At 36.5% G+C, this 26,482-nt stretch overlaps 1 protein-coding gene across 2 annotated transcripts in view; it reads left to right on the top strand.

Annotated features, from left to right (window-relative positions):
* The window catches only part of IL1RAPL1 (interleukin 1 receptor accessory protein like 1), a 1,428,491-nt gene that overhangs the window by 201,608 nt on the left and 1,200,401 nt on the right, over positions 1-26,482 (top strand). For both annotated transcript variants that reach the window (XM_056131181.1, XM_056131180.1), the window contains one exon: positions 7,779-7,884. In XM_056131181.1, the coding sequence (XP_055987156.1) occupies positions 7,803-7,884 (82 nt within the window). In that variant the 5' untranslated portion in view covers positions 7,779-7,802. The remainder of the gene's footprint in view (positions 1-7,778; positions 7,885-26,482) is intronic.

Below are 26,482 nucleotides of genomic sequence, written 5' to 3'. Positions count from 1 at the left end.
TGAATTCCTGGTGCTTGGTAAATCCTCTATAAATGTTAATAATTTTTATCAGTAAACATTTAAAGCAGAAAATGTGGAATCAGATATGAACGTATAAATGCCACAATTGTCTAGAAATGCTACTGGTAAACTAGAATAGGCCTTTTGCATTTCTGGCTTCTTCAGGGTTTTGCTAACTTTCTATTACTGCTGTAACAATTTATCATAAGCTGTGTGGTTAAAAACAATACAAACGTATTGTCTTTGCATTCGGAAAGTTAGAAGCATGAAATGAGTTTTCCCGAGTTCTGAGCAGGGTGTCAGCAGGAATGATTCTTCTCAGAGGAAACTGTTCCTTTAATATTCCAGCAACTAGTGATCGGTGACATTCCTTGGCTCATGGCTTAATCCCTCAAATCTTTACTTCTGCTATCAGATGGTCTTCTCCCTAACTTAATGCTCCTGTAACCCTTTTACGAGAATTTAAGACTATGTGGGCCCACTTTATAATCTCCAATAATCTTTATGTCATGATCATTAAATTAATCATGTCGGCAAAGTCCCCTTTCCCATATAAGGTGACAGAGTCAATGATTCCAGGGAGTAAGGTATGGGAATCTTTGAGGGCTATTAATTGGTTTTGCACAAAAGCAGTCATGACCTTTTAACACATAGCTTGTCTTTGCTTTTGTTTCTTTTATGAGAGGATTCTAATGTGCTCTTGACGCACAGGATGAATGCTTTTATGCTTTTGCCTGGACGTTTTTATGGTCATGGCTTCACTGAGTATGGTACCCAGGGGTGACTACTAAATGTCTTTATAATAAGATAACAAGTTTTTGCTACATTCCATGACCTTAGAATGGATTTTTTTTTCTGTTTGAGGGAGCTAATCATTCTGACTTGTGATAAAGTTGTGATATGAACCAGTTATGCCATGAATTACTTGACAATGTTTGGAGGCACTTTCATTTATACTGACTTGGGAGAAGATACTTACACTGACTTGGGACATCTAGTGGGTAGAGATTATGGATATAGATGAACCTCTTTCAATGCATACAGTCACACAGCAAAGAATGGTCTAAGCTCAAACTTGCGGTAATATCTGGTTTGTAAAATTCTGCCATAGAGGACTGTAAATAATGCTATTGATTAGAACATCACTGTTTGAAATGCGGGCCATGTACTTGCAGCTTTGAGAACATTATTGTAGTCAGTCTCTTTGAAAGGTCCTCACATGATCCCAGTGTGTGACCAAGGCTGGGGAGTACTGCCTATTTTTCTCCCACTATCACATCAGGGTCTGTATGTATCATTAAACTAACTATTAAACACATTTCCAGGAAGAATTTGCAAAGGAGGCAGATCCACTTAGCCAGGATTGTGTTTGTAATCCATAAGGGCAATGATGGAATATATTTGCTTTTCCTTCTTAGTTTTTTATTTTTAGTCCCTAATCTGAGTCCTCTGATTTTGAAACTCCCAAACTTTTTTTAATTTTTTTTATTTTATAAGATGGTTCACAGTATTTGATTACACTTAATATTCAAACACCAATCCCACCACCATTAAACCTTCACACCATCAAATTCGGGATGATTCCAACCCAAGCCCAAATCCCTGTCCCAAAACACAACCAAAATAATATATTTTGTGTTGTCTGTTATGAAGAACTGCTGAACATGCTTACCAAAAAGTGTTCATATAGGAAACAGTGTGAAGATTTTTTTCTATCTTGGCAGGAGTCATTAGGTCCCAAACTTTCTTTGGTATAATCATTTGCAATTGAATTGCAGTGAAGGGGATGATGAATACAAGAGGCAGAGAAAAGGTGAATTAGAAAACTGGCTGATGGAAACTGTGCCGAGTTTTTACTTATGCTCTCTCTAGTACTGCAGTTTGAATTTTAGCTGATTAAGGTTCATCCATTTACTGGATTTTATCTTGTTACTAAACAATTATCGGTTGCACTGAATTTTATATAATTTTTGGCAGTGCATGGAATGTTTCAGTTTGTCTGATAAATCCCAGTCATTAAACATTGAGTTTATCACAGATAGTTAAACTTAGGTAAGGCACTGTCTATAAATGCTACGTGGTTTACAAATATAAAGACTAATAAACAACCAACTAGGTCCCAATGCTTAATGCTAATTCTGTATAATGTATTTGGCTTGCTCAGTAATGCCTTAAGGGTGAGACTATTCCCTACCCATTTTACAAATGAGGGGACTGAGGTAGCAAGATATTATGTCTTATTAATGAGTTCAAGTTATGAATGATTGGTGAAAATCGGGCCAGGAGTCATACAAAGTTTTACTGCTATCTTCACTAAAATAATTTCCTTCTTCAAATCTCTCTTTGCAGATAAGCATCAACTAATTTTAAGAATTTTCTAAGTGATCTTGATACTGAGACCTTTCTTCTATACAACCATTCCCCATACGATGGGGAGTTTCCAAGTCCTTTCAGTTTTGAGGAAGGTCTAGTGTTTCCAAATATACTTAGGTATTCTTATTGATGATAATGTTATGAAAATGGACTTTTTCTCTGAGTATTTGCCATTCCATTGATCGCTTCCTTAACTGCCTTGAAGGTGTATTTTCATTGTTGTTCACATGGTTTCTGATTAAAACACCATTATACTAAGCAGTGACTAGAATACAAAATCCAGCCAAAGGAACTGTACTGTAATTTCTTATTTAAATTCTTTAAAAATATTTCCCTCATATCAAGGCAGTCATTGACTATCTTGATTATAATAAATGAATGTGGTTATAAATCATACTTTTAAAAAAGTCATGACTCATAAAGACATCAACACATGTCAAAGATTTATTAATTCATGAATTAATGAAAGAACTAGGAGAGTTACATTTGGTTCAAAGGAGATGTCAAAGAACCTTAAACTTATATCCTGTCAAGAATTTTTTTGTAATTTACCACTATTGGCATACACATGGGGTAATAATCACTTGCATTCAAACATGTATAAATAATGCAACTTTCTGCGGACAAGAGTTATTTGTATTTACTTGGATTTTCTTGAAGTTTTCTTTGTCTTTACAGAGTTTTATTTTTTAGTGTTATTTTCATTTTTATTAAAGCACTGTGATTTCCAAAATTATTCATAGTTGAGTTTTGGACACACAATATTGTAGCACCAATCCCACCACCAGTGTCAACTTTTCTCCACCCATGTTCCCAGGGTTCCTCCTATATCTCACCCTGCTTCCAGTATGACCTCTTAAAAGGCACCTTTCTAATTTTGGTTGCTAAAATGTGGGTCTCTTGATTTCAGTGTTATTGACACTGTGGTTTAGGTATTTGGCTCTGCCATTTCATAACACCACCTTTGTACCTGACTCCGCTGTCCTGGTCCCTGTTCCTTCTTATCGTTCTCTTCTCCCTCTCCCCTCCACTCTTTGTTTCCTTCTCCTCCCTATACTCTGGGGCTAAGATTAGTCAGGGCATGCTCCCCTTTAATACGTTACATTTCCTCTTCCAATTATTCTAAATACCACCTATGAGTGACATTGTCTTGTGTTAAGAACATATTGGAAAAAAAGAGTTGTGCGTATATGATCGGATAATCCCCAGAGACTCAACTCCAAAAACTGTATTCAATAATCTCTATAGCTCATTACAAAATCTTAAATATTTCCTTAAAGTACTATAATGTACATAAGGAACAGCTTTCCAGCAGACTATACTTTAGTCTTTCAATTCTCCATTAAATATCTATGGGTTTTTATTTGCTTAGAACAGTTTAATAGCTGTTGTAAACAGACCACCATATATGTGACTTTTATATGGCTGTATGTCTCTCTGTCCAGAATCTATTTTAATGTAGTTTTCATATGCTCTTGACCTAAGAGTTTTGATATAATGATTGAGAATATTGGAAATTATTGTAATGACAAAATATTTACAGAATATGGTTTATCTGAATCTTGATTAAGAAATACACATTTTTACTTGCATAGCTTAAAGCAATAATCATCTGGATTTAAACATTTTAAATAATTTAGTTTCATAATACTTTCTTTAAATATTAATTTTCAGAGTTTTTAAGTATAACTGACAAATAACTCTTTACATATATACTATAAAACAGTGCTACCATGCCCCAAAGTTAAGTTACATATCCATTGCCTCATTTAGCTATCGTTCTGTTTTGTGTGGTCAGATCATTCAACTCTGTTTACAGATTTCTAGTGTGCAATATTGTATTGGTAATTTTAGTCATGGTGCTGTCAAAAAAATCTAAAAAAAGAGAGAACTCCAGAAATCATTATCTTTTTCACAATTGAAACTTTGTGCCCTTTGGCTAGCTCCCCCCTTCCTATCTACCAACCCACCCCAGACTATTTCTGGAAACAACTAGTCCAAATATTTAACCTGACAGCTCTAATGGTCAGAGGCTCAAATACACTGGGTTGGCTCACATGAAATCAAAGCGTTGGTTTGCTTGTGCTTCTCATGGAGGACCTGGGGGAGAATCTTTTTCCTTCTTTCTGTGAGGAAGGACAGTTCTTAAGGTCACAAACATTGCTTGACACATAATATCTTTCTCTTCATCTGGAAGGCATATTGTTCCAATCTCTGGCTGTGCTGCACTCAAATGTTTTCTCTCTCCACATATGATTATTCTACTGCCTTTTATGAGGATGCTTGTAATTACACTGGGCTCACTTGAATAATAACATCCTATCTTAACATTGTTAACTACAAATGCAAAGTTCCGTCATCAAGATCAAGTAACTCAACACGCTCACTGGCCCTAGGCATTTTGGATGCACACATAAGTGCGAGCAGGCACAGCAGACTAAAATCCTCACTCATTCTTTGTCCTGGACCCAGAATTCCCTTTCCCTTAAAACATCTCTCCTTTATGATCTCCTGAAATGTTTCTCTTCCTCGGAAAGCCCTTCCATGTGACTTCACCAGGCCCAACCCGGAGCAGAATTAATAGATTCCTTCCTCTACTCCCTCAGCACATTATACTCACCATATGGCAATAGGGCCTGTCTAATTAAGTAGGTAAGCATTTGTCTCCTTTATTGGTCTGTGAGCCTTCTTTATTATAGAGCATTGCATATCTTTGTATCCCCACTACACCACAGCACAACATTTTGTAACTAGTGTATGCTTAATAAATGTATATCAAATCACGAGTTTGATTGCTAAACACCAACTTAGTACAGTACTTGTGACATTCAGTCTTCTATTTATTACTCTTTGGACACAGGAAGATGAGTAAAGCTCATGTTCACCTTGAAGGGGCAAGTCTAGTTGAACAGAAAGACGTATAGCTAAAGAGCTAAGCTAATAGTGTGAGATAGAATGTAGAGAACACTGCTAATGTACTGAAAGTTTTATAGGTGAGAGAATGTGAGTTGAGTCTATAATAGTGATAATAATGATGATGATGACAACAATCAGCTGCAATAAAAGCAATAACTATAGCAGCTTTTGCTTATTGAGTTTATGTGCAATTGCTTTCGAGGCACTATCCCGTATGTATTATAATAATGACTACTGGAAGAGAAAGAGTATAGTCATAGAGGATAGATATTTGCTCCAAATCACCCTGTTGGTAGGCAGTAAAACTAGGGTAAGAATCCAGGAAAATTAATATATTTATAACCACTATAATATGTTTATCTTTCATAAGACTTAGTAGTGGTTTCTGGTGAATGATAAAGTTAACAGGAGTCAGGTCTAATATTTTCAGGTCTACCAACCCAAAAATTGAAATTAGGTCACTAAGAGTTTGAGTCTATGTGTGACAATTGGAGAATAAGTGAGAATCCCAATAAAGTAATATCGTTTCCACTGTAATTTCTGAATAAGAATTTTAGCTGTTCAATTAGCACCCTTAAGCCTGTATGTTTATGATTAGAACTATTTAATCATTCAATATGTTACATTAAATGACCTCATCAGGGTTTTAAAGTTTATTGTAGATTCACTAATGTGTTAAATCTGTAAAACGTTAGTAGTGGTTCTTTTTTTTCTGTTTTCTTATTTCTTGAAACACTGATACTCACTGTTTCAAGAAACCAAGGGCTCTTGATGCTACCAAATTGATGGTTTCCCAACCAATTTAATTTCAAGATATATAATAGCAAGCTAGCCTTATATATGCCTTGTAGAAATGGAATGAGTAAAGAAATTGTATTTTGAACAAGAGCAAAGTAATCAGATTGTTAAGCTTGAAGGTCTGGTGATGTATAGTTAGAACCTGGAGTGTCTTGGGCAGCGCTGATTAAACTCACACTGAGAGAGGTACTGATTCTCTAACCTGAAGGCTACAGATAGCAACTTGAAGACTTCCTGCAGCTCCAGTTAGTGATGTGGCTGGGAAATGGGATTCAGGCTTCAGAATGCATGACTCAGGCTTGCACTTCAATGTGGCACTTCATCAGCTGTGTCTGACGACTTGGCTTCTTGGAGTAGGTTTTATGTACGTCTTGGTATAAACTCAGGGTCTGCGCTTAGAAAACCAAAACAGGCCTTCATCGATTAAAGGATCTTCATCGTTTAAAATAGTGTTTTCTCAATCATTCTTTTAAAAAGTCACTGACTTTCTGACTTACATGATGATTGTGACACACGTTTCTGCCAGTGAATGAATTTTGATTTTGTTTTGTGAATCAAATGCATTTTAACAGACTATTAAAGTCGGGGAATTAATTAAGCACTTAGAAATATTCTGAGGTATCTAAAGCTTAAGAGAGCAAAAAATGTGACTGTCAGATCACCATTTCAGTTTCCTCATCTTTAATAAAGCCTTTGTGACTGAAAGCTGAATATGATAAGTCCTCAACAGTCTTGCAAAGAAACTTGTGCTGTCATGAATTGACAATATATTTGAACTATGTTCTACTAGCTACTTTTTTGAAATTCAGTCTTTGAGCTCTACCGTCTCAGGCTTTCACAAAAATAAAAAAAGAGGGATGATTTTATGAGGGATACATTGTTCATTGCAGTTAATTTCCAATGAATTGTTTTGCCCCTTTGAAATACAAACACTAGTATTCCTGCTAGTGTACTTTTGAGAGGTTTATAAGAAATGAAATGATACAGCTTTTCACTGGATTTCTCAACAGTGTACTTTCTTTCCATAAAGACAAAAGGCTTACAGTCTCTTGAAGTATCTTCTGTAGTTGTTTGAAAGGGAATTGTAAAATTATAATTAAGTCTTTTCAGGTAAAGAATGTATGATTTCTTCTTGATTAGAATAATGACATTGAGTAAAACCATATTCTATTGCATTTTGGCACAATAACAATGTCAGTGTTATATTTATAGTAAAGGCAACTTATTAGTAAACCAGCCTCATCTGAAAGATTGTTTCTGAATATTTAAATATTATAGGGCTCTCCAAATGAAGGGATTTTTGTACTTTTTTGTACCCGTTTTAATTTAAATCTTTTAATGTTATTACTGAGATAACATGGTTTACGATGCTGTTAATATTGATGTCTTTGGCATGCAAAGTTATTACTATTTTACTGCCAATGCGCCCCTCCACCACAAACTCTAGGTCCCAATTTTAACCCTTAATCAGTATAGTTTACATAATATAAGAGAACCTATAGAGACATAATTTTGACATTACTGGTTTTCATTACATTTAGGACTCATGATTATAGAAAAATATAATACAAATTATTTCCTTCCTTAGAATAATATCACCCAAATTGTATGTGTTCAAAGGTCATAGAAAAAGTATTTTAATATTACTATGTATTTTTAAAATGTGTTTTTCTGTTTTATCTTTGCTTTAGGGACCAGACTTTAAGAACTAGAAGATGAAAGCTCCGATTCCACACTTGATTCTCTTATATGCTACTTTCACTCAGAGTTTGAAGGTCGTGACCAAAAGAGGCTCTGGTAGGCAATATTTCTTCCTTTTCTTTTATTTTATGACTCTAAGTGATGGTTTGGCATGAACACACATGATACTTGTGGAAAGCTTGGAAATGAATGTGAATATCTATTGAGAACATACTCATAGAGAATTAGAAAGGTGGGAATAGACTGGGGGAAAAAGTGTCTTAAATTTGATCATTACTCTGAATTACAATGGATTCAATCTCAAAAACTTGCAGTTTGATTTTTTTTTGGCTTTTTGGGTCATATTTGGCAATGCTCAAGGGTTACTCCTGGCTCTACACTCAGGAATAACTACTGATTGTGCCTGAGGGACCATATGGGATGCCAGCAATTGAACCCTCATTGGTCACCCTACCCGCTATACTATCGCTGTCCCCTTGAATCTGTTTTGTAATATATTTTCAATAGCATTTTATAGAGAGTGTCATTTCAATTTTTGCATGGAAGTGTTATGAAATGTTTTGTGGTAACTTTTGCTATTGCCATTTCAATGTTTGCCATGCTTGGTGGTTCTCTTTTGGGCTATACTTCTGCTAGTTTCTTGAATTACTTTCTTGAAATAGTATTTGAAAAAGGCACTGAAGTTCTTTCAGAAAATATATTTAATTTCAAAAGAAATCAGCCTTAATTCTTCAATAGGAAATATAGAGCCAAAGCAGAGAAAATAAGCTACCAAATAGAAAAATAGTAAAACTACATGTTGTAAAAATATGCTGTCTTTCACTGCATGATGATAGTGTGAACCAAATGTCTGAGGGAATTGGATAAGTTGTGCTGTTGTGTAGTTGGACCTGTGTTTTAAGTCACTGATTATTCAAAGTCTTGTCATACTCACATTTTATGAATTTGGGACATTATAACTCTTAGGTATAATGGAAGAATAAGTGGTTTATGTTTAGTTGCTAGAACTATAATGTGTTATTTATTAGTTTTAGAAGGACAGTGGGAAAATAAATGATAATATATAGGGTGATATGATATCAAAAGTAGCATGAAGAAAAGTATTTGGGAATTGAGAAAGGAAGAGAAAAGCAAAGATTAGATTGGGATTTGGCAGCTATTCTCAATCCCTGTAGCTAAAATACTTCAAAATCACTTTGATTATATAATCGAGAGGCTACATACAAGGGAAACAGAGAGCAAGCCTGCTCTCATAAGCCCCATTTGGGGGACAGTCCGTGAAGTGACCAAATATTACTTTGTATGTGAACAAGGGGATGATGAAGGATTGCAAATAAATGGAAATTTATTGAACCCACTGACTCTAGAAATTTTGGGGGTTTGTATAGTTATTGTAGTTGCCATTGACATGTTTGTAAGCATTGTGGAAAAATAGTGTTTCGAGATTTACACAATATCATTATTTTATTATTATTTTATCTATACTTACTGGATCTTTGAAGAGAGAAATCCTTGGGTAGGATTAGGATGTAGTGGTATTTTGAGTGGATTAATGGCAAATAATAGATAATTTGATATCTTTGTCTACCACTTGCAAAAATATTTGAGTCTACTTTTGGGAGTTAGAGTAAGTAGTCAGGAGGTAGGCAGCTGATAATTTCTACAGGAAAATAGTTTTTAGAGTACAATTTACATTTAAAGCACTTAGGATGGATCTCTGAGGTACTGGTCATGTATTAGGGAAACACTTATCTGTGTAAGTATTACAACAAAATAAAACTATCCAAAATAGATATAATAGATATTAAATTAATCTTAAACTTTATTTTTCTGGTCATCATACTTGGTTGAATAAAATCTATTTTCCCCTCTTCCTTCTATTTATGCCCTATGATTTATTCATTGATATGCAAATGTGACTTTCCCCCATCATAAAATAGTGGTGACAGATTCCTACTGCATAGACTCTAATATGGGGGAAATTAAGTGTATTAAATCATGACTTTAGATATTTGCGAAGCATAGGTACAGAGATAGAAATGTGGCACCGTGGGAAAATTTATATCTTTATCTAGAGACCGGAAGAAAACCAGTGACCTGTCTCAAATTCAGTTTTTATTGTAATGATATAATTATTTTAGGAGCGAGGTAATAAAATGTTCTGGCAGTTCAGAGACCTTGCTCCCTTTTCTTTATAATATATTTGTCACATGGCTACTTAGTACTTCCCAAACAAATTCTATCATCTCTATCCTGGTGTCATAGTGTGAAGGTCCTGAGATTTAGCAGCAGGCTTGATTTGCTTTCTTGCATAATGGGAAAGAAGATAGCTTCCCCTCATCTCTCTGTTAAGACCTGACGGACGTAGGTTTGATTTGGGGGTGTGAAGTGCACGATTTAGGAATCAGTAATATTACTCTCCCCATATATTTTCATAGCTTGTACTTGTTTCAGCTGATGGCTGTTACCATGGCACCTTTGTTGAGAGAGGCAGATATGTAACTTACTAAAAAGAGTCATTACTGATCGCTACCGATTGAGTAGAAGAGGAGGCACTTGGCATCCTCTCCTTAAAAGATTAATGGCTCAATCTTCAGGCCCAGCCCAACATATAAAAATCAGAGGTACCAAGGCCAGAAAATGGCAGTAAAACTTGATTTTTTGGTGTTTGATCATGCCTGTTAACCTAGAAGGATACTTTACTCTTTATTCTTATCACAGAATTCTTTTATAATCCCAATTGTATAAGGTCAATAAATCTGATTAAAATCAAGTGATTTTCTTGTCTCTCTTACTAGAGTGTGATTTCTTAATTCATTATCACTACTAGGACACTAGAACTAAATATTAATAAGCAACAATTATTAAATAATATTTAATGCATATAATGACATTGAATTTCTATGGCACTTTAACTGAATATAATGTTTCCTCTAGATAAATACACATGATAATTACGCAGATCCAAATTATGTATTTGTTTCTCATTAGCCAAGTTAATTTGAAAACAATAGAAGCTCGTCTTATACAAACTGGAAATGTATTGTTTTTTTAATCACATTGACATATCTCTATCACTGTCAATTTAAGGAACAAATTGTAAGCCTATTATGCTGTAACATCCTTGATTAAAATAATAAAATTCAAAATTATAAATGTTTTCTTAAATATTATTTAGGTAATAATACATAAATCTGGTGTGTCAGATCATATTCTAAATTTGTGCATACATTTTGAGTCAAGGCCTCTAGTATATATATGGAAGCATATATTTAGCTTTTGTTATTGTCAGATTACATTGTTTTGTCAGATTTTCTCCTCGAGCTATTTAATACCTTATTTTAAAGTTTTGTATATGTGGTAATTGAATAAAAAGGCAAGGAATATCAATATTACTCATTTTCTGTAAGTGAAGTGTTTTAGCAATTCAGTAAGTAAACATTTGAGGTACTGTCATTTGCAAAATTCTATACAAAAGCAACTTGTAAAGCAAATACTTGTTTGAAGAGTTTTTTTTAAAATCTTAATCAGTTTAGAAATGTTAGATTAAGGTTCTTGTGGATTTGTTTCTCTTAGTCTTCCCTTCCCTCTCCTCCCCTCCTCCTGCTCTTCCTTTCTCTCCCTTCCTCTCCTGTTTTCTCCCCTCTTTTTCTTTCCTTCCCTTCCTTTTCCCTCTCCCCTTACCCTTCCTCTTTTCCTCCCATCCCTGCCCCTCCCTCCTCATTAGTTATCAGCTCATCTTTACAAACTTATTCCAAGAGGATAATATGATTTCTGTGAATAATAACTTATTAAATATTTTTTTTAATTTTTGTCTAACTAGGATACTTGGAGGTTGGATTCAGTGCAGAGTAATTATGTAAATTTGATTTAGTATCTTATACAATGTACAGTTCAACACTAATTATAACACTTAGGGGAAACTAAAATATAAGTTTTTATTTTGCCCTAAGTTTGAAGTATGGAAATGAATGAAGATAGAGGGATTTGGATGTAGAAATCAGGGAATAAAGGAGTATCTAAACCTTCAGTCTCTTTTCCTTTGTCCTTATATTCACCCCTAGGCATTGCGTGCAAAAAATAGTTTATGTCTGTTCATAAACTATATTGCCAAATACCATGTAAAACACTGGAAGCAGTGTTTTAATGAAGTAACAATTGCATGAATGAGTGAAATATTAGCTTTGATATTCAGACTGGATTGTGTCTGTGAGGATGCAAGAGGACTCTGACAGTTTAGAAAAATGAAAGTAAAATAGATATAAGAAAACTTTTTTCTCAAATGGAAATTTTGTAATATTAGTATTCTGAAGCAAAAGATATAAATTCAGAATAAGCACCAACTAATATGTACCGAGTATTTATATGAAGGTAGTGAATGAGGCTTTGTAAATCTCAAGTGCTTTCAAAAGTTGAAATGCAGTTCAAAACATGTTGATGCTGCCAGCGAGATAGTCCAGGAGTTAAGGTGTTTGCCTTCAGGAAGCCTTTTGTTGCTCAATCCCAAGGCAGAATATGGTCTCCCACACCACCAGGAGGGAGCCCAGTGTTCAGAGCCAGGAGTGAGCCCCAAGCAGAGTTGAGTGTGGCCACTAAATCAAAACCAAACAAATAAAAATTTATTTATTTATTTATCTGCTTTTTGTGTCACACCCAACGATGCTCAGGGGTTACTCCTGGCTCATGCACTCAGGAATTACTCCTGGCGGTGCTCGGGGTACCATATGGGATGCTGGGAATCAAACTTGGGTTGGCCGTGTGCAAGGCCCTACCTGCTGTGCTATCACTCCAGCCCCCTAACCAAAACTTCTTAATGAGGAAAATGTTTTTTTAATTACTATTTTGAAAATTTATTATATTCCATGTCGCTTTAAAGAAGTACTGTCATTAGACAGACTTTTTTTGTTTTAATGGTGTTGTTCATTATGGATCACCTTGGAAAGGTGGAACTCATGGTTATGCTTAAGAAGTGAATTTAGTATCAGTGAAAAACTTTTCACATGTATTAGGTGATAAGGAGTAAAGGACATCTCTATCAACATGAAGTGAAGATCATATCTCATTCTGGGTGATTACAGTATATAAAAACGACCTTAAACATCCAGTTATTATAGTGTAAAAGAGTCACCAGAGGGAGTTGCTCTTCCCTTCATTCTAGAATTTAAGAGTAGACATCTGTTCATATAAGATGATTTAGAGGCAATTCTTCCTGACAGCAAAAGGAAGCCAGATCTCTACAGAGATTTTATCAAACTGTAACGGCAAGTCTAAACACGTTATAAAATATGAGGATAGTTAAATAACCAAATGCATACTCTGGGTTTTAACTTTTGTGTTCATTATTTCTGGCTCATCATTTCCTTAAGTAAAAAGATTATTCTACTGTTTCAAGAAAGTATATTTCGTTAAATAGGATTGGGATAGACTAGGAGTAGTCTGTTGGGGGTGTTTCAAGCTCATGCCAATGTGATTTATGTGCATTAGCTCTCTTGGGCATTTCTGGAAGTCAATGAGCTTAATGCCACATGATTACGAGACAGCCTAATTCCTTAGCATCTGCCTTTTATTATGTTATCATTGTTTATTCCCAGTTTGTCAAAATTTCAAAAAGTATGAGGCCTTTCTTATTATTTTTTTCCTTTGGGATGTTTTAGAAGACCAAACTCCTGGGGCTACATTTGCTTTTCATTTGTTCTTTTTACAGTACCAAGGATGAAACTCAGAGCCTCCACATGTGAGGCTCAACCAAGACCACTGAGTTGCAGCCCCAGCCCCATTTCCTTACCTTGTTTGGGGGGATGGGCACACCATGCATTCTCAAGGCCTACTCCTGGCTCTGTACTTGGGGATCACTCCTGGCAGGGCTTGGGGAACCATAGGACCAATGCGTGGGATCAAAGCTTGTTGGCCCTGTGCAAGGCCAGTTCCCTATGCCCTGTCCTCTCTCTCCAGTGCCATTACCCTTTTTGATGTAAAAGAAACCTCACATTTTTTTTCTTGGTAAAAAAAAACTTTCCCCTTCAATTTAGGTAGACATATTTTTCTGTATTTACATGAATTCTCTTTAGTGGTTCATGGTTCCTCATAACTCCAGCCTCTGCTTTTGTCACCAGATCATCTTCTTGGACTTAGATTCTCCTGACTATTTTTTCCCTTACCTGGATCCTTATGTACCTACCTAGAAGATCTAGGGACTACTCCCTAAACCCCCTGGCATATGAAGACGATTCAAGCAAAGGTAGACAGTCTTTTTGTTTAGTAATGCAACATGGTCACAAATTCTAGGAATTAAGACGTGAAAATCTTTCGGGAGATGAACAAAGTACTTTGCCTGCCACAGCTGAAAATTTGTTAATTCAGTTAAACAGGCTTGCTAATTTTGTTGTTGTTGTTTGGGCCACAAGTGGCAATGCTCCTGGCTCTGGCTCTGCACTCATAAATTACTCCTGGCAGTTCCGAGGGCACCATAGGGGATGCTGAGGATTGAACCCAGCTCGGCTGCATGCAAGGCAAACACTCTACCCACTGTACAGCCCCACAAGCTTACTATTGATGTTGGAGTACAGCAGAGGTTCCTAAACATAGATGGCCTACCTTCCTCTCTTCATAAGAAGAATTACTCAACACGTCATCCTTGGAAATCTGCCTTCTTTAAATGAAGAGAAGAAGCACCCCCTAAAGTACCCCCAAACCTACTAGCGTGCCTCTGCACCCCTGTCTTTCTAGCATCCCCTATGTTGCAGTATCACCCACATTGGGAAGCACTGGGCTAGAGATTAGGGAAATGCTGTTCAGTTAAGAGATTGATGGGAATGCAGAGATTGAAATGGGAGCAATGGTAAGTTTTGCTAAAATGACCCTGGTTTGTGGTAGCACTGTAGCACTTTCCTTCCATGGTTCATTGATTTGCTTGAGCAGGCACCAGTAACGTCTCACAACAGATTGTGAGATTTGTTGTTACTGTTGTTGGTATATCGAATACATCACAGGTAGCTTGCCAGGCTTTGCCATGCGGGAGAGATACTCTCAGTAGCTTGCCGGGCTCTCTGAGAGGGGCAGAGGACTCGAATCCGTGTTGGCTGCATGCAAGGCAAATACCCTACCTGCTGTGCTATCACTCCAGCCCCTGGTTTGTGGTACAGGATAAAAATAAGGGGGGAGAGGGAGGGAGCCAGAGAGGGGAGGAAAGGAGGGAGCCAATCAGGGCAGAAAAAAATGGAGGGGGAGATCTCAGAGGGAGAAAAAGAAGAAACTGATTCTAGCGTTGCTTTAGATCTTGATAACTTTTTAAAGATTCATCTGCACTTCACAAATGCACTTTCAAAAATATCCCTTCTTCCTTGTGGTATCCTAAAGGAGTCTGTTCTTTCAAGCCAAAGTATCTGACATGAAAATAATTTCCTGACTGAAAGTAACAGCAAGGAGAACGGGAAGGCCGAGGAGTGAGCAGCTTTCAAGTGAACATCCATTGAGTTTGGTGATTGGGATATGGGACATTTTTAAAAGAATGAGGTGGAGAAAATCATTCTGAAATAGGAGAATTGTGATGCCATAGACCCTCTTAAAGGTTCCCAGAGCACTTGGAAGGACCGCTTACTTAGGGATCTGGAAGGAAGGTCTCTGTGATTAAGTCAAACTCATAAAGTATATTAGGCATAGACTATGAAGGACTTGAGGTATCTTGAGATACCTTGTAAGGCATTTTAGATTATTATCATGTAGAACAAAAAGTTTTATCTGAATCCTTCAGTTACTTTGTAGTTCATTCAGTAGAGAAGTTTGTCAATTATGTTGGGTTTCTGGTTTGGTTTATTTATTGATTGTGTGGCTTTCTGTACCATAAAGATGAAGCACTTTGATATGTCTACAGTGATCCTACCAAACAGTTTATCAGTAATTCTGCCTTTAGTTTTTACAAAGTAAATACAGCAAAAAGCTATAAAGGGTCACCCATGAGAGTGGCATCATTGTATCTGGTTTGGACAGATCATATTCTAGAATGAACTCAGTAAAAGTCAATGCATTTAAAAGCTATCCTGAGGGCTCAAAATGCAGTAAAAAGGACTGATAAACTGTCTATGAAGAAGAACAGATTGTATAAATGGTATTTAATGAATGCTTGGAGAAGGAACGTGAAATAGTTTTAGGAGAAGCTCTATAGATGATATCAATTAGAGGGGAAGAGAAACTGGTTATTTTTTTAAGGAGAAGACATGGAACAAGTTCAGTTTGGAGCATATTAGCTGTGTCAATCATTGGAAATATTGAGCTGATGGATTTATTTTTCTGGAGTTATATTCTTTTTTGTGGATTCTATAACAAATTGCATCAAAGTTGGTGACTTAAAGAAATAGAAAAATATTCTCTCACAGGACAGAAATCAGAAGTCACGATGTTGGCAAGGCCAGGCTTCTTATGAAAGTTCTGTAGGAAAATTCTTGCCTCTTCCAAACTCTAGGAGATTTAGGTGTTTCTTAGCTTGTATCTAGGTAATTTCAATCTCCGTCCCCATCTTTATTGAATTAACCTTGTCTCTAAGCTCTCTTCTAGACATGTCATTGGATTTAGGGTTCACTTGGGTGACCCAGGTTAGTCTCCTCTTAATCTCCTTCATTTAGTTAAATTTTCAAAGTCTCTTTATGTAAATAAGGTAGCATTCACAGGTTCTGGAGAATATCAGAGAGAAGAATTTTGAAATTTTCCTCACAATGAGAGCAACATGTTAGAATGAGATTTTGCAGGAAAAGCATAGAGAGAAGGAAGAGCAAAATGAAAGACAGGAAGAGAAATCGAGGCTCGTGAACAAGCTGGTGCAGAGAAAAAAAAAAGGAGAATGGACAGGAAACACTACTGTCTCGTGTGGCCAATAAACAAAAAAGAAAATTCTTAGAGAAACTGAGTCAAACACTAAGGAAATTAAAAGAAGTTAATTTCAGATTTTTAAAAGTATCTCTTATATAAAATAATTTCTCTGAAGGTACTTTATTCACAGGAGGCCCTACTGGCAGTGCTTGGCAGCCATCAGGGCTATGCCCCGGTGGAATCAAGAAAACTCTTGGTGCTGGTGATCAAACCCAAAGTCAATGCACCTCCTCCACCATTTGAGCTATCTCCATGACCCCAAAGACTGATTATATTTTTAAGGTTTGTTTCTCTCTTAGATACTATTTTTTCCTATTTATGAAAGACAGTCATAAACCTCCTGATCATCCATTATGAGAATAAGTATACTATGGATAGAATAAAAATGTTTTCCCATTGAAATTTTTTTTTAACCTAGACCTGAAATATGTTTGCCGTAGACTAATGTGCTAGAGGTAGGTTAATAGTTATTCAGTTTTCATTCCCTTCATACACATCGATTAGAAAGGCGGATTACAACTATATTAAAATTTGTCATGGCTAGCCCTTACAGTGACTTTCAGGACATTTCTGCAGACAACTACCAGAATGCCAACTTTTATCCACAGTATTGATTACTGAAGACACGTTCTCTGAATCATTTTCTTGAGGTAGGCGGGTCAGCATATTTTTTTACTGGAAGACATCTGGGTTTGGCAGTCCAAGATGATAAAGTGTGTTTTAACTTATTTTTGCTTTTTTTGTGGCAGATTTTCTTTGGTAGAGATGTAGTCAAGATCTTAAGTTATATAGATCTTGCCTTGCAATGAAAATGTTTTCGATAGTACAAAAGTGGGTAACTTTGCTAAGTTTATCTGAGGGTTTTATGTTTAGACACACACATGAACATTGCATATAAAGACATTTCTTTAAAAAGCGGCAAGAAGCTTCTTGTGTTTATCTTAAATTCTATTCAAGTACCACTTAATTTTTTTTTACTGACCCAAGATACCACTACCTTGATTTAGGTGAAGTTCTGTCATTGGCTATTTTCTTTGAACTCAAAAAACATATTCATTTTATTAACTTTGTATTCTACACACAAAATAAATATCCTGTGAACGGTAAAAGAAAAGTATTTTTAATCAGTAATAATCAAAGTTTTCCATACTCTGGTGAATTAATATTTTTTCTTCACTATATTTCCTTATCAGAAAAGAGAGAACAACTTCAACTTGAACGGAGGGTTCTTTTTCCCTTAAATACATTCTATGAAGTAATTGGACTCTCCAATGCCATCTGGTGGTTTCTCAGAGTTGGTGAAAATGTAGTAATAAACAGGAGAATGAATATAAACAGGGAAAGAAAATGTCTAATGAATAATTGTTCAGAAATTATTTTAATTGGCCCTAATGTTTTCTAAACATTTATTTTCCCCAATTTATTATTTTAAGTTCAAAGAAAGGTCTGTGGGCTTCTGTTCTTGCTGCCTGTTTTTTTTTTTGACAACAGACACTTTCACCAGCTATTTATTTAATTTGTTTGATTTTTTTTAATTGAATCACTATGAGATAGGCCCTTACAAAGCTGTTCATGATTAGGTTTCAGTCATACAGTGTCCAAACACGCATCACTCCACCAGAGTACATTTCCCAGCTATTTACAAGGAGACAAAAGTATTACATTTTATATGGTATAATCATCATGGTAATACAGGTTTACAAATCAGTTTATAGGCATGTGTTATCAGAGTTTAAATTGCATAGACATGTATACTCATATTATAAAGAATTTTAACTATTCTTTTAGTACATTGAAGGTGTTAAGATCTGGCCATTCATATTATGCAAGTATGGAAAACAGAAATAGGCCTTACAAGTTTTTCTATTGTTGACTACTGTAAATAAGACCTGCTGGTGGAAATACACAAGAGAAGATCACATGAAGGCTTGTGCTAAATAGCTTATATTTTGCTCTGGAACTGAAGCAGTGTTTCCAAACTTTTTTTCACCTTGGTTTCCTTCTCACCTTGAGGTCCCTCCCTCTGCCCTAAGGGTTGGCCCCTTACACTAGTGCCATAGTCCTCCAATGACAGGATTTTCACCTTAGGCTCCCTCAGAGTATTCTACAGGCCCACAGGGAGCCAGATAACCCCTAATTAAGAGTTATGAAATGGTGCTCCAGGGGACTAACCGTGAATGGGAGATGGGGTGGTGGGATGGGGATAGTTAGAATAATGCAAATCTCTAGTCCTCAGGCAAAGTTGCTTTAAAAAGAAATTACCCTTACTTGCAAGTCCCAAAAGAATTAGGTCCAAGTAGCAAAAAATTCTTAGTTACCAATGTTCTGTTTTTAAAAAATAAAGCAACATTTCTAAAGAAACTTACCTGTTTTTAAAGGTACTTTATAATTGAGAGGCATAATAACTCCAATACTGTGATAATTTCAATCTTCCCACATGTTGAAGAATTGCTTCTAGCTATAAGTATTTATAGAGCATGCATGCAGCTGTATATGTTACTTCTTTTAGGATTTTGTGCATTTTCTGATCTAAGTTACATGGAAGCTTCTTCATTTCCCCAAAGGACAAAGTCAAAAATTCTTTATTATTAACAATAATTTTCTGAATGCCTACTGCAGGATATCCTCAATAACACTGACATTAGCTATGCTTGAGTATAAAAGAGGCTTGATTCAGATCAATTATTCAAAAAGCAAAATTAGCGAATGCTTCATAAAAGAAGGTAGGTTTTTTTTTTAGTTAAGTGCTATGATTTCATTGTTTTCCACATCCATGATGGGATGCTGTAAATTGTTTATGTAATTTTCCCATAATGTTAATAGTGTTTTAGAAACATACGGAATGCATGCATGCTTTTTTCATATTATAAAAGCTATGTATCTGTCATAACTTTGGAACTGGTAATGCTGTAGGCATTGTCTTTTCATTTTTATTATCATTCCAGTTATACTTTTATATTTAGCAAATACATTCAAATAAAGCATACTATAGACAGCAGTTGAAGCAGATTATGTAGGGGATTAAAAAACTGAACAATTTACCATCGGTATTATTAAACATGTTGCAAAAAATGAAAGTAGTATCTGGATCATATGTATTTTTTTTCTTTATTTAAGGTCTCTCTATACTGTTGTCCATAGAGGCTGCACAATTTGCATTGCTACCGCAGAATATCAGTACATCCTTTTCTCCAGATCTCTGCCAATACTTACTGTTTCCACTTGCTATAATATTAAATACAAAATTAGTGACAAACAATACAAGTGTATTATCTTATAATTCGAGACCACAACAAATCAGTCTGGCTTCATCCCTTCATGGATGTCCAGGGGAGAATCTGGTACTTTGACTTCTCTAACTTCTAGCAGTTTTCTGCATTCCTTGAGTGGTGACTCCTTTCTGAACTCAAATCCAGTGGCCAACCATCCTTTAAAACTTTCTCTCTGACCTGTCCTTTCATTGTCACAACTCTGACTGTAACTTTCCTCACTTTTCTCTAATAACAAATCTTGTAATTAAATTTAGGGCCTTAAGAATTCATGTAGGGAAATATCCTTATTTCAGGATGCTTAAAGCACAACTGCAGATACCTTTTTGCCAAGATAGTCACTGATTCCAGTAAATATGAGAAAGCCCTTTTTTTTGGTTGGGTGGACCTTAAACTGTCTATCACAAAGGTACACAAGAGCAGCTTTTTCATGAAAGGGTTGATATGACTAGAATAGTTGCATATTTTGGGCACTGTACGATGAAGCTGAGTGGGTTAGAAGGTGGGAAAAGAGATGGAGTCAAATAATAAAGGGCTATGATGAGGAAAGTGAATATTATCCTGTAGAAAATACAGAGCCATTGAAGAAGTTTGAGCAGATGTGTAGCAGAAGTAGCCCAACCAGATAATTCGGAGAGATCTCCCATGCCAAAGTGTGGAGAATGAGGTCATTAATCTGTTCAAGCAAGCCATGAACTGAGATAATTGTGTTAGACTTTTATTTATTTACTCACTTTTTAAATCACTAAGTTGTACTCAAGGGAACATACAGTCTCAGGGTTAGAAGTCATGACATGCCAGGCATGTGCTATTAAGACCTGAGTTATCTCCCTAGCCTAGCAATTGAATTACACTAGAAAGGAAAGAGATGAGTTACTTTGCTAGAAAAATTAAAGAATTAATAACAGTTCATGGTTGATTGTACAATCAAAAGGAGAGGTAGATGGTGATTCCACTTGCTTCTACAAAATTAAAAGTTCTGTTGAGGATTAATAATATCTCATGTCTAGACTGCTATTCATGGTCAAATATATATTTAGATTTTCAGGATGATCAATCTTTCATGGTTTGGATTACGACAGGCCCACTCTACATGTATCTGAAATCTGGGACGTAAAGCTAAATCTCTCTTATGTAGTAGATCTCTCATATGAAGCATTGTCATAATATCAATATTTCCCTCTCAGACATATTCCAACTTTCTTCCACAAGTGTGCTTCTAATGGTGGATTATATCCATGTGTCTTTCTGTATTGATTTTAGCCAAGTATATGAAATGAATACCGGAGAAGCATTCTTCAAAGTGCCAGGCTTCCTATAAAATAGGCCATAATATATGACGTGTACTTATTGCTGGCATATATACACATACAGCCATATATACACATGTATGCATACAAACATACACACAATGAGACATTTACAAACGACATGTATCAAGAAACCACTATGCACCAGGTGTTGAGGCTTCAAAAATGATTAGGATATGTGATTGCTGTTTTTTAACATCTGTGTTTTATTTACCCAACTGAATAGTATAAGCTCATTGAGTGCAAAAATATCTTATACATGTTTATGTATATGTCTTTTAGAATCACTGTGCTTAAAAGAGTCATTGCATAATTAGTGCTCAATACTTATTTGTATGTGATTGCTGGATTTTAGTATGGTGACAAATCTCATCACAACTCTGCATTTTCCCATAGAGATTTCTGTGTAGGTCACGCTCTTCTCCAACACTGGAATTGCTGTGAGGAATGATCTCTCTCTCTCTCTCTCTCTCTCTCTCTCTCTCTCTCGTCTGACTTCTTTGCTTTAACAAGCCCTCACCCAGGTCTTTAGACATACCCACTGGTGACCAGTTGTTGCATGAGCAAATGAATGAATTGAACTTCCACCAAATGAATAGTTTAATCAGAGAGGGCAGTTTCTCGGAACGGGGAATGAAATTTTTCCCTGCCAGGGCGACCTGACCATTCATGGTTCTTGTTGGTAATTCTCTGCTGGAATGTCTAAAGTCAATTAGACTGGCACCTTTGACTCCTGTCCAGCAGTGGTCAGTTGCAGAGAATGAGGTAAACAAAACACACTCTAAGACAAACACACACAGACTGTTCAAGCTTTAGGTCGGTTGCCTGGGAAGCTCTGGCTGGGCTCACTGGCAGACCGTTATTCAATACAGTATCGCTCCCCACAGCGCTACGGGACTCCCAACAGGTGTGTCATTGTTGACAGGGACTTTAAGGACAGTTGGTAAGAGCATCAACATTCCATGGAGATTGGGAGCTTGGGAATTTTGCATAGCGATCAGAAGGCACCTTTAATGTACAATGTCAGGTTCTGACAGTTTCCTATTCTATTATTGTCTGTGCTGTCTCTGGCTCTATAGGACCCTAAACAGTCTTATTCTAGGCTTGCCTAGTGCAGTTTCACACCTGGCAGATATTTGTGATCTACTCTAGCCTTGTCTTTCCTCTGTGCAGTTTTGCAAACAGTTTGCATGTTTACATTCTAATGCCAAAACTATCTCACCTAGGGGCCTCTCCCATCCTTGGGGCCTTTTGTTAGGGGGTAGGGGCTCAAATTTCCACACTAGAATTCTAACGGAGGAAGCTAAGGCAACCCTGGGAAGCATATCTTAAGCTGATAGTTCTTCTGCTCCAAAAGGCAATTTATCATTTACTTCATTGTTATAGGAATTAGGCAGGCTATGCGACCCCCCCACCCACCCCCCTCCCACTTCTCCTTATCCCTGGAGTTTGGGCCACAAGTGTGTATATATAGGTCAATGCATGCAGGAGGACTAGATGCAAGAGAAGGCATGGAAGTTTGCCTGCCAGGAACTGGATGTGAGGCAGACCAGCTGCGCAATGCCTCTGCGTCTCTGAAGACACACCACAGCAAACCCTAGGAGTGCTGGTGAATAGAAGTGGCGGAAAACATTGAGGGTGTTTTATTTTTAATTCAGAACATGAATTAGTTCAATTTGGCAACTCACACATTCATTCTGCCACTCTGTAACTGACATGTGGCTCGCAATGAACAGTGGAGACTTACTGTTTGTTTCAAAGGCATGTTTTTGCTTCTTTGGGAGACGTGCTTGGTTTGTTTTGTTCAATTTTTAATGATACACGATTTTATTTTAAATTTCTTTGGAAACTGCTTTGTATCCCAGGGTTTCCGGCTTTCTATGAATTGAGAGGAGGTTATTACCTTCTAAGTTTTCAATTAGGAAAACAAAGCAAGTTTGGAAGCTCCATTGGGATCTTGTAAACCCTCTCAAAGCAAGTTCTGAATGAGACAATTTTTGTGCAACTAGCTCTAACTGACTGAGATGAGACTATCTACAGATGCTAATTGGAGAGTTTTTCAATCTGCAGCATGCAGGGTCTTCATACAGTACTCATTTGGGTGTCTTGGATTGATTTCTCTTTTTATTTTCTGAGGGGTTTTTTGCGGGGGTTGTCTGCCCTTCCTTTCGATGCCTTGTGTTTTGAAGGGATGTTTCCCTCTATTTAAACATACTTATTTTTTCCAATGATACCGCGTAGGCTGTGGATTTAGATATAGCCACTTCTCAACCTCTGCATAATATCTCTCAGTCCTCGGCCATTCTTTTGGTCTGGTATGGAATTAGTAAACTTTTGATAATCTTGGACCCCCTCTTATGTTACCTGCATTATGTCTCAGCATGCACCTTTGTATTCTGAATCACAGCTGCTAGGTAGAGAATAGTATTTATCACATTTTCTTTCTCATGATCACCACCTGACTGATTACACTGTTGACGTCTTCTGAATTAGACAGGAACATATGCTTGACTAAATTGATGCCTCACAGAGAAACTTGCATACAATGTGTTTCATTTGTGCAGTTATTTTAATTTTTGATTACAGCCTTTGGTTTTAAGCTTTATGTTGTTTACACTCCCCTCCCCCACCCAAATGTGCCTTCATGACTAAACAGCCTTGTCTGGAACTTGTCAAGCCGACTTCCCATCATTTTAACTTGAAGAAGTCACGCTCTGTATCGTTGAGTGAAAGTGCACAAATTTTATAGGTGCATACCGTTAGTTATTTAATCATCTTAAATTTGCTTTGTAGTTTTTAAGTGTTAATTTATTAAGCATGAAAAATATGGAATCAATATTGACAACTTTGGGGTATGTTAGGGGATTTCTTGGAAAGGGTTTATGTCAGAATAACTTCGCTACAAATCCAATGATCCCTGACAGGTCTGGAAGACACTCCCTATAAGAGGGAAGAGAAAAAAAAAGGGAAGACAGAGGAGTTCCAAGAATAAAGCAGCTGATCCCTACAAAACAAGAAGGGTTTCTGAGGCAGGGAATTAAGTAACAGATGAGGACAAGGTAATGTTAAGCCCGGGACTATGGATTCCCAAGCAGCTAGACAGACACAGACACGAACTCGATAATGCAAAAGCAGTAGGAGTTTTATTCCAGTACACTGGGATCAACTATCTCACCCACAGAGTGTTCTCTTGGTAGCAACCCTGACTTCAGGCAGCAAGCAGTTTATATAGGGTTTGATTACATAAGCAGTATATGCTTATTGTTTCAGAAAGAAATCTGAGTTACCAAACAAAGGTGTTTGGACAAGTGTCTAGGGTAACAGTGGTCAAGCAATGGTTAAACAATAGTTTGAACTAGCAGTTTGTGGTTATATATGCTACTCATTATTTTAGGGTCAACAAAAGGCAATTTCTGGGCATTGTGATTGATTGATTGAGCCCAGGAACTTTCCCAGGTGGATTCAGGTTGGCTAGCTACGCATTGTTTCATTGCTGGGAAACCAAGACTGAAAATTCCAGGAACTGAACCTGAGGCCTAGCTGATTTTGCTGATTTCTGCCACCTGTCATGGCATCAGTTTTGCCATCACAGTAAAGCCTGGTGTCCTGCCAACATTTCCTTTCTGTGCTCAATGCCACACTTCCCCTATATAATTTCATCATAAAATCAGTCCAGTTTTATTCACAGTAGGAAAAGGTAAAATTATGAAGAGGAAAGAAAACTGCCAGTGGACAAGATGACTGAAGCATGTTCTCTTGTTAGAAAAAGTCCAAGATTAGGAAAAGTTTGTTTGGAACCAGAAATAATATGGTAGGTAGGATGCTTGTCTTGTATGCCGGAATTCTGGGTTCAGTTTCAGCACCACACAGGGTCCTCTGATCCCTGTTAGGGATCCCTGAGTAAAGAGCCAGTAGGAAGCCCTGAGCACTGCCAGGTATATCCCTCCCATTTATCCCTCCCACCACAAATAAGAAAACAACAACAAAAAAATGAAGACCAGATGATTTGAGTTCAGAAAAACATCTAGGTGCTTTTTGAGACCATTTGAAAAGGAGAACTAACAATTATATCAGACACTCTATACACTAATGTCCAATGACAAATTACTAAAACTTTTTTTCAAAGTCATAGTTAATTTTGTATGTGTATGAGGGCTAGATTAGGGTACACACAATGGTCCTCAGAACTTATGGCTGGCTCTGTGCTCAAGGGTCACTCCTCATGGGATTTGGGGGAAATTCTATTTGGTACCAGGTATTTATACCTGGTCGACCACATGCAAGGCAAGTTCCTTGACCTGTACCATCCCTGGTCCATCTTATAGTTAAATTTAACATAGATGTCTATATCTCTGCAAATTACCAATATAAAAACAAGTGAGCTTGCGTTAACATTTAAAAACTTAAATGAGAATGTTTTCCTGGGTATATGAATGCAAATGCATATTAAATCTTATATAGATAATGTAAATGTAACTTATATGATTATATAGTTATCCAGCTATTTAATTTGATAGTTTCATTGAAAATGTATTAACAAGCTAAGTGCTTTTAATAGGAAAATTTAATTATTTTCTTAAAGGAAATTTTGCCATTTGTTGAAAAAATTTATCCACAAAATTTTAGGAAATTTGAAATGTGTATCATATTTTGTAATCAAATAAAGGCTACATTTTCTTTTCAATAGGTATCTGTGGGAGGAAAAATGTATTTTCCCCTCTACTTGTAACTGTTGTTGCTTTTACTCATCATTAAGGTACTAAACTGGTAGAACACTTTAAGTTAATGTTTTTGTTCTTTAATGGACTACTAAGTCATTGTAAAGATAACAAATTTAAAGAAGGGTTTTTTTTTTGCTTTTTGGGTCACACCCGGCGATGCAAAGGGGTTACTCCTGGCTCTGCACTCCGGAATTATGACTGGCGGTGCCAAGGGACCATATGGGATGCTAGGGATCGAACCTGGGTCAGCTGTGTGCAAGGCAAACGCCCTAACCTCTGTGCTATCGCTCCAGCCCTAAAGAAGTTTTTTAAAGAAATATTTTGAGGCATGCAAATAAAAAGAGTTAATGTTTTCCATCACACTATAAAACCTCAGTTTAGAGTCTCTTAGTTATGTGCTTCACAAGTGATTATTTGGGTTGTCTTTATCCCAACATGCTGCGGGGGTTGGGGGGTATTAAAACTTGACATAACTTTTCTCTTTTAAAATCGATGATTTAGTCATTTTTTTCACGATCCGTTCAACATAAAA

The sequence above is a fragment of the Sorex fumeus genome, unplaced genomic scaffold (assembly GCF_029834395.1).
Source record: "Sorex fumeus unplaced genomic scaffold, SorFum_2.1 ptg000086l, whole genome shotgun sequence".
NCBI classification, from domain to species: domain Eukaryota; kingdom Metazoa; phylum Chordata; class Mammalia; order Eulipotyphla; family Soricidae; genus Sorex; species Sorex fumeus.
This window is presented reverse-complemented; position numbering and strand designations above follow the sequence as displayed.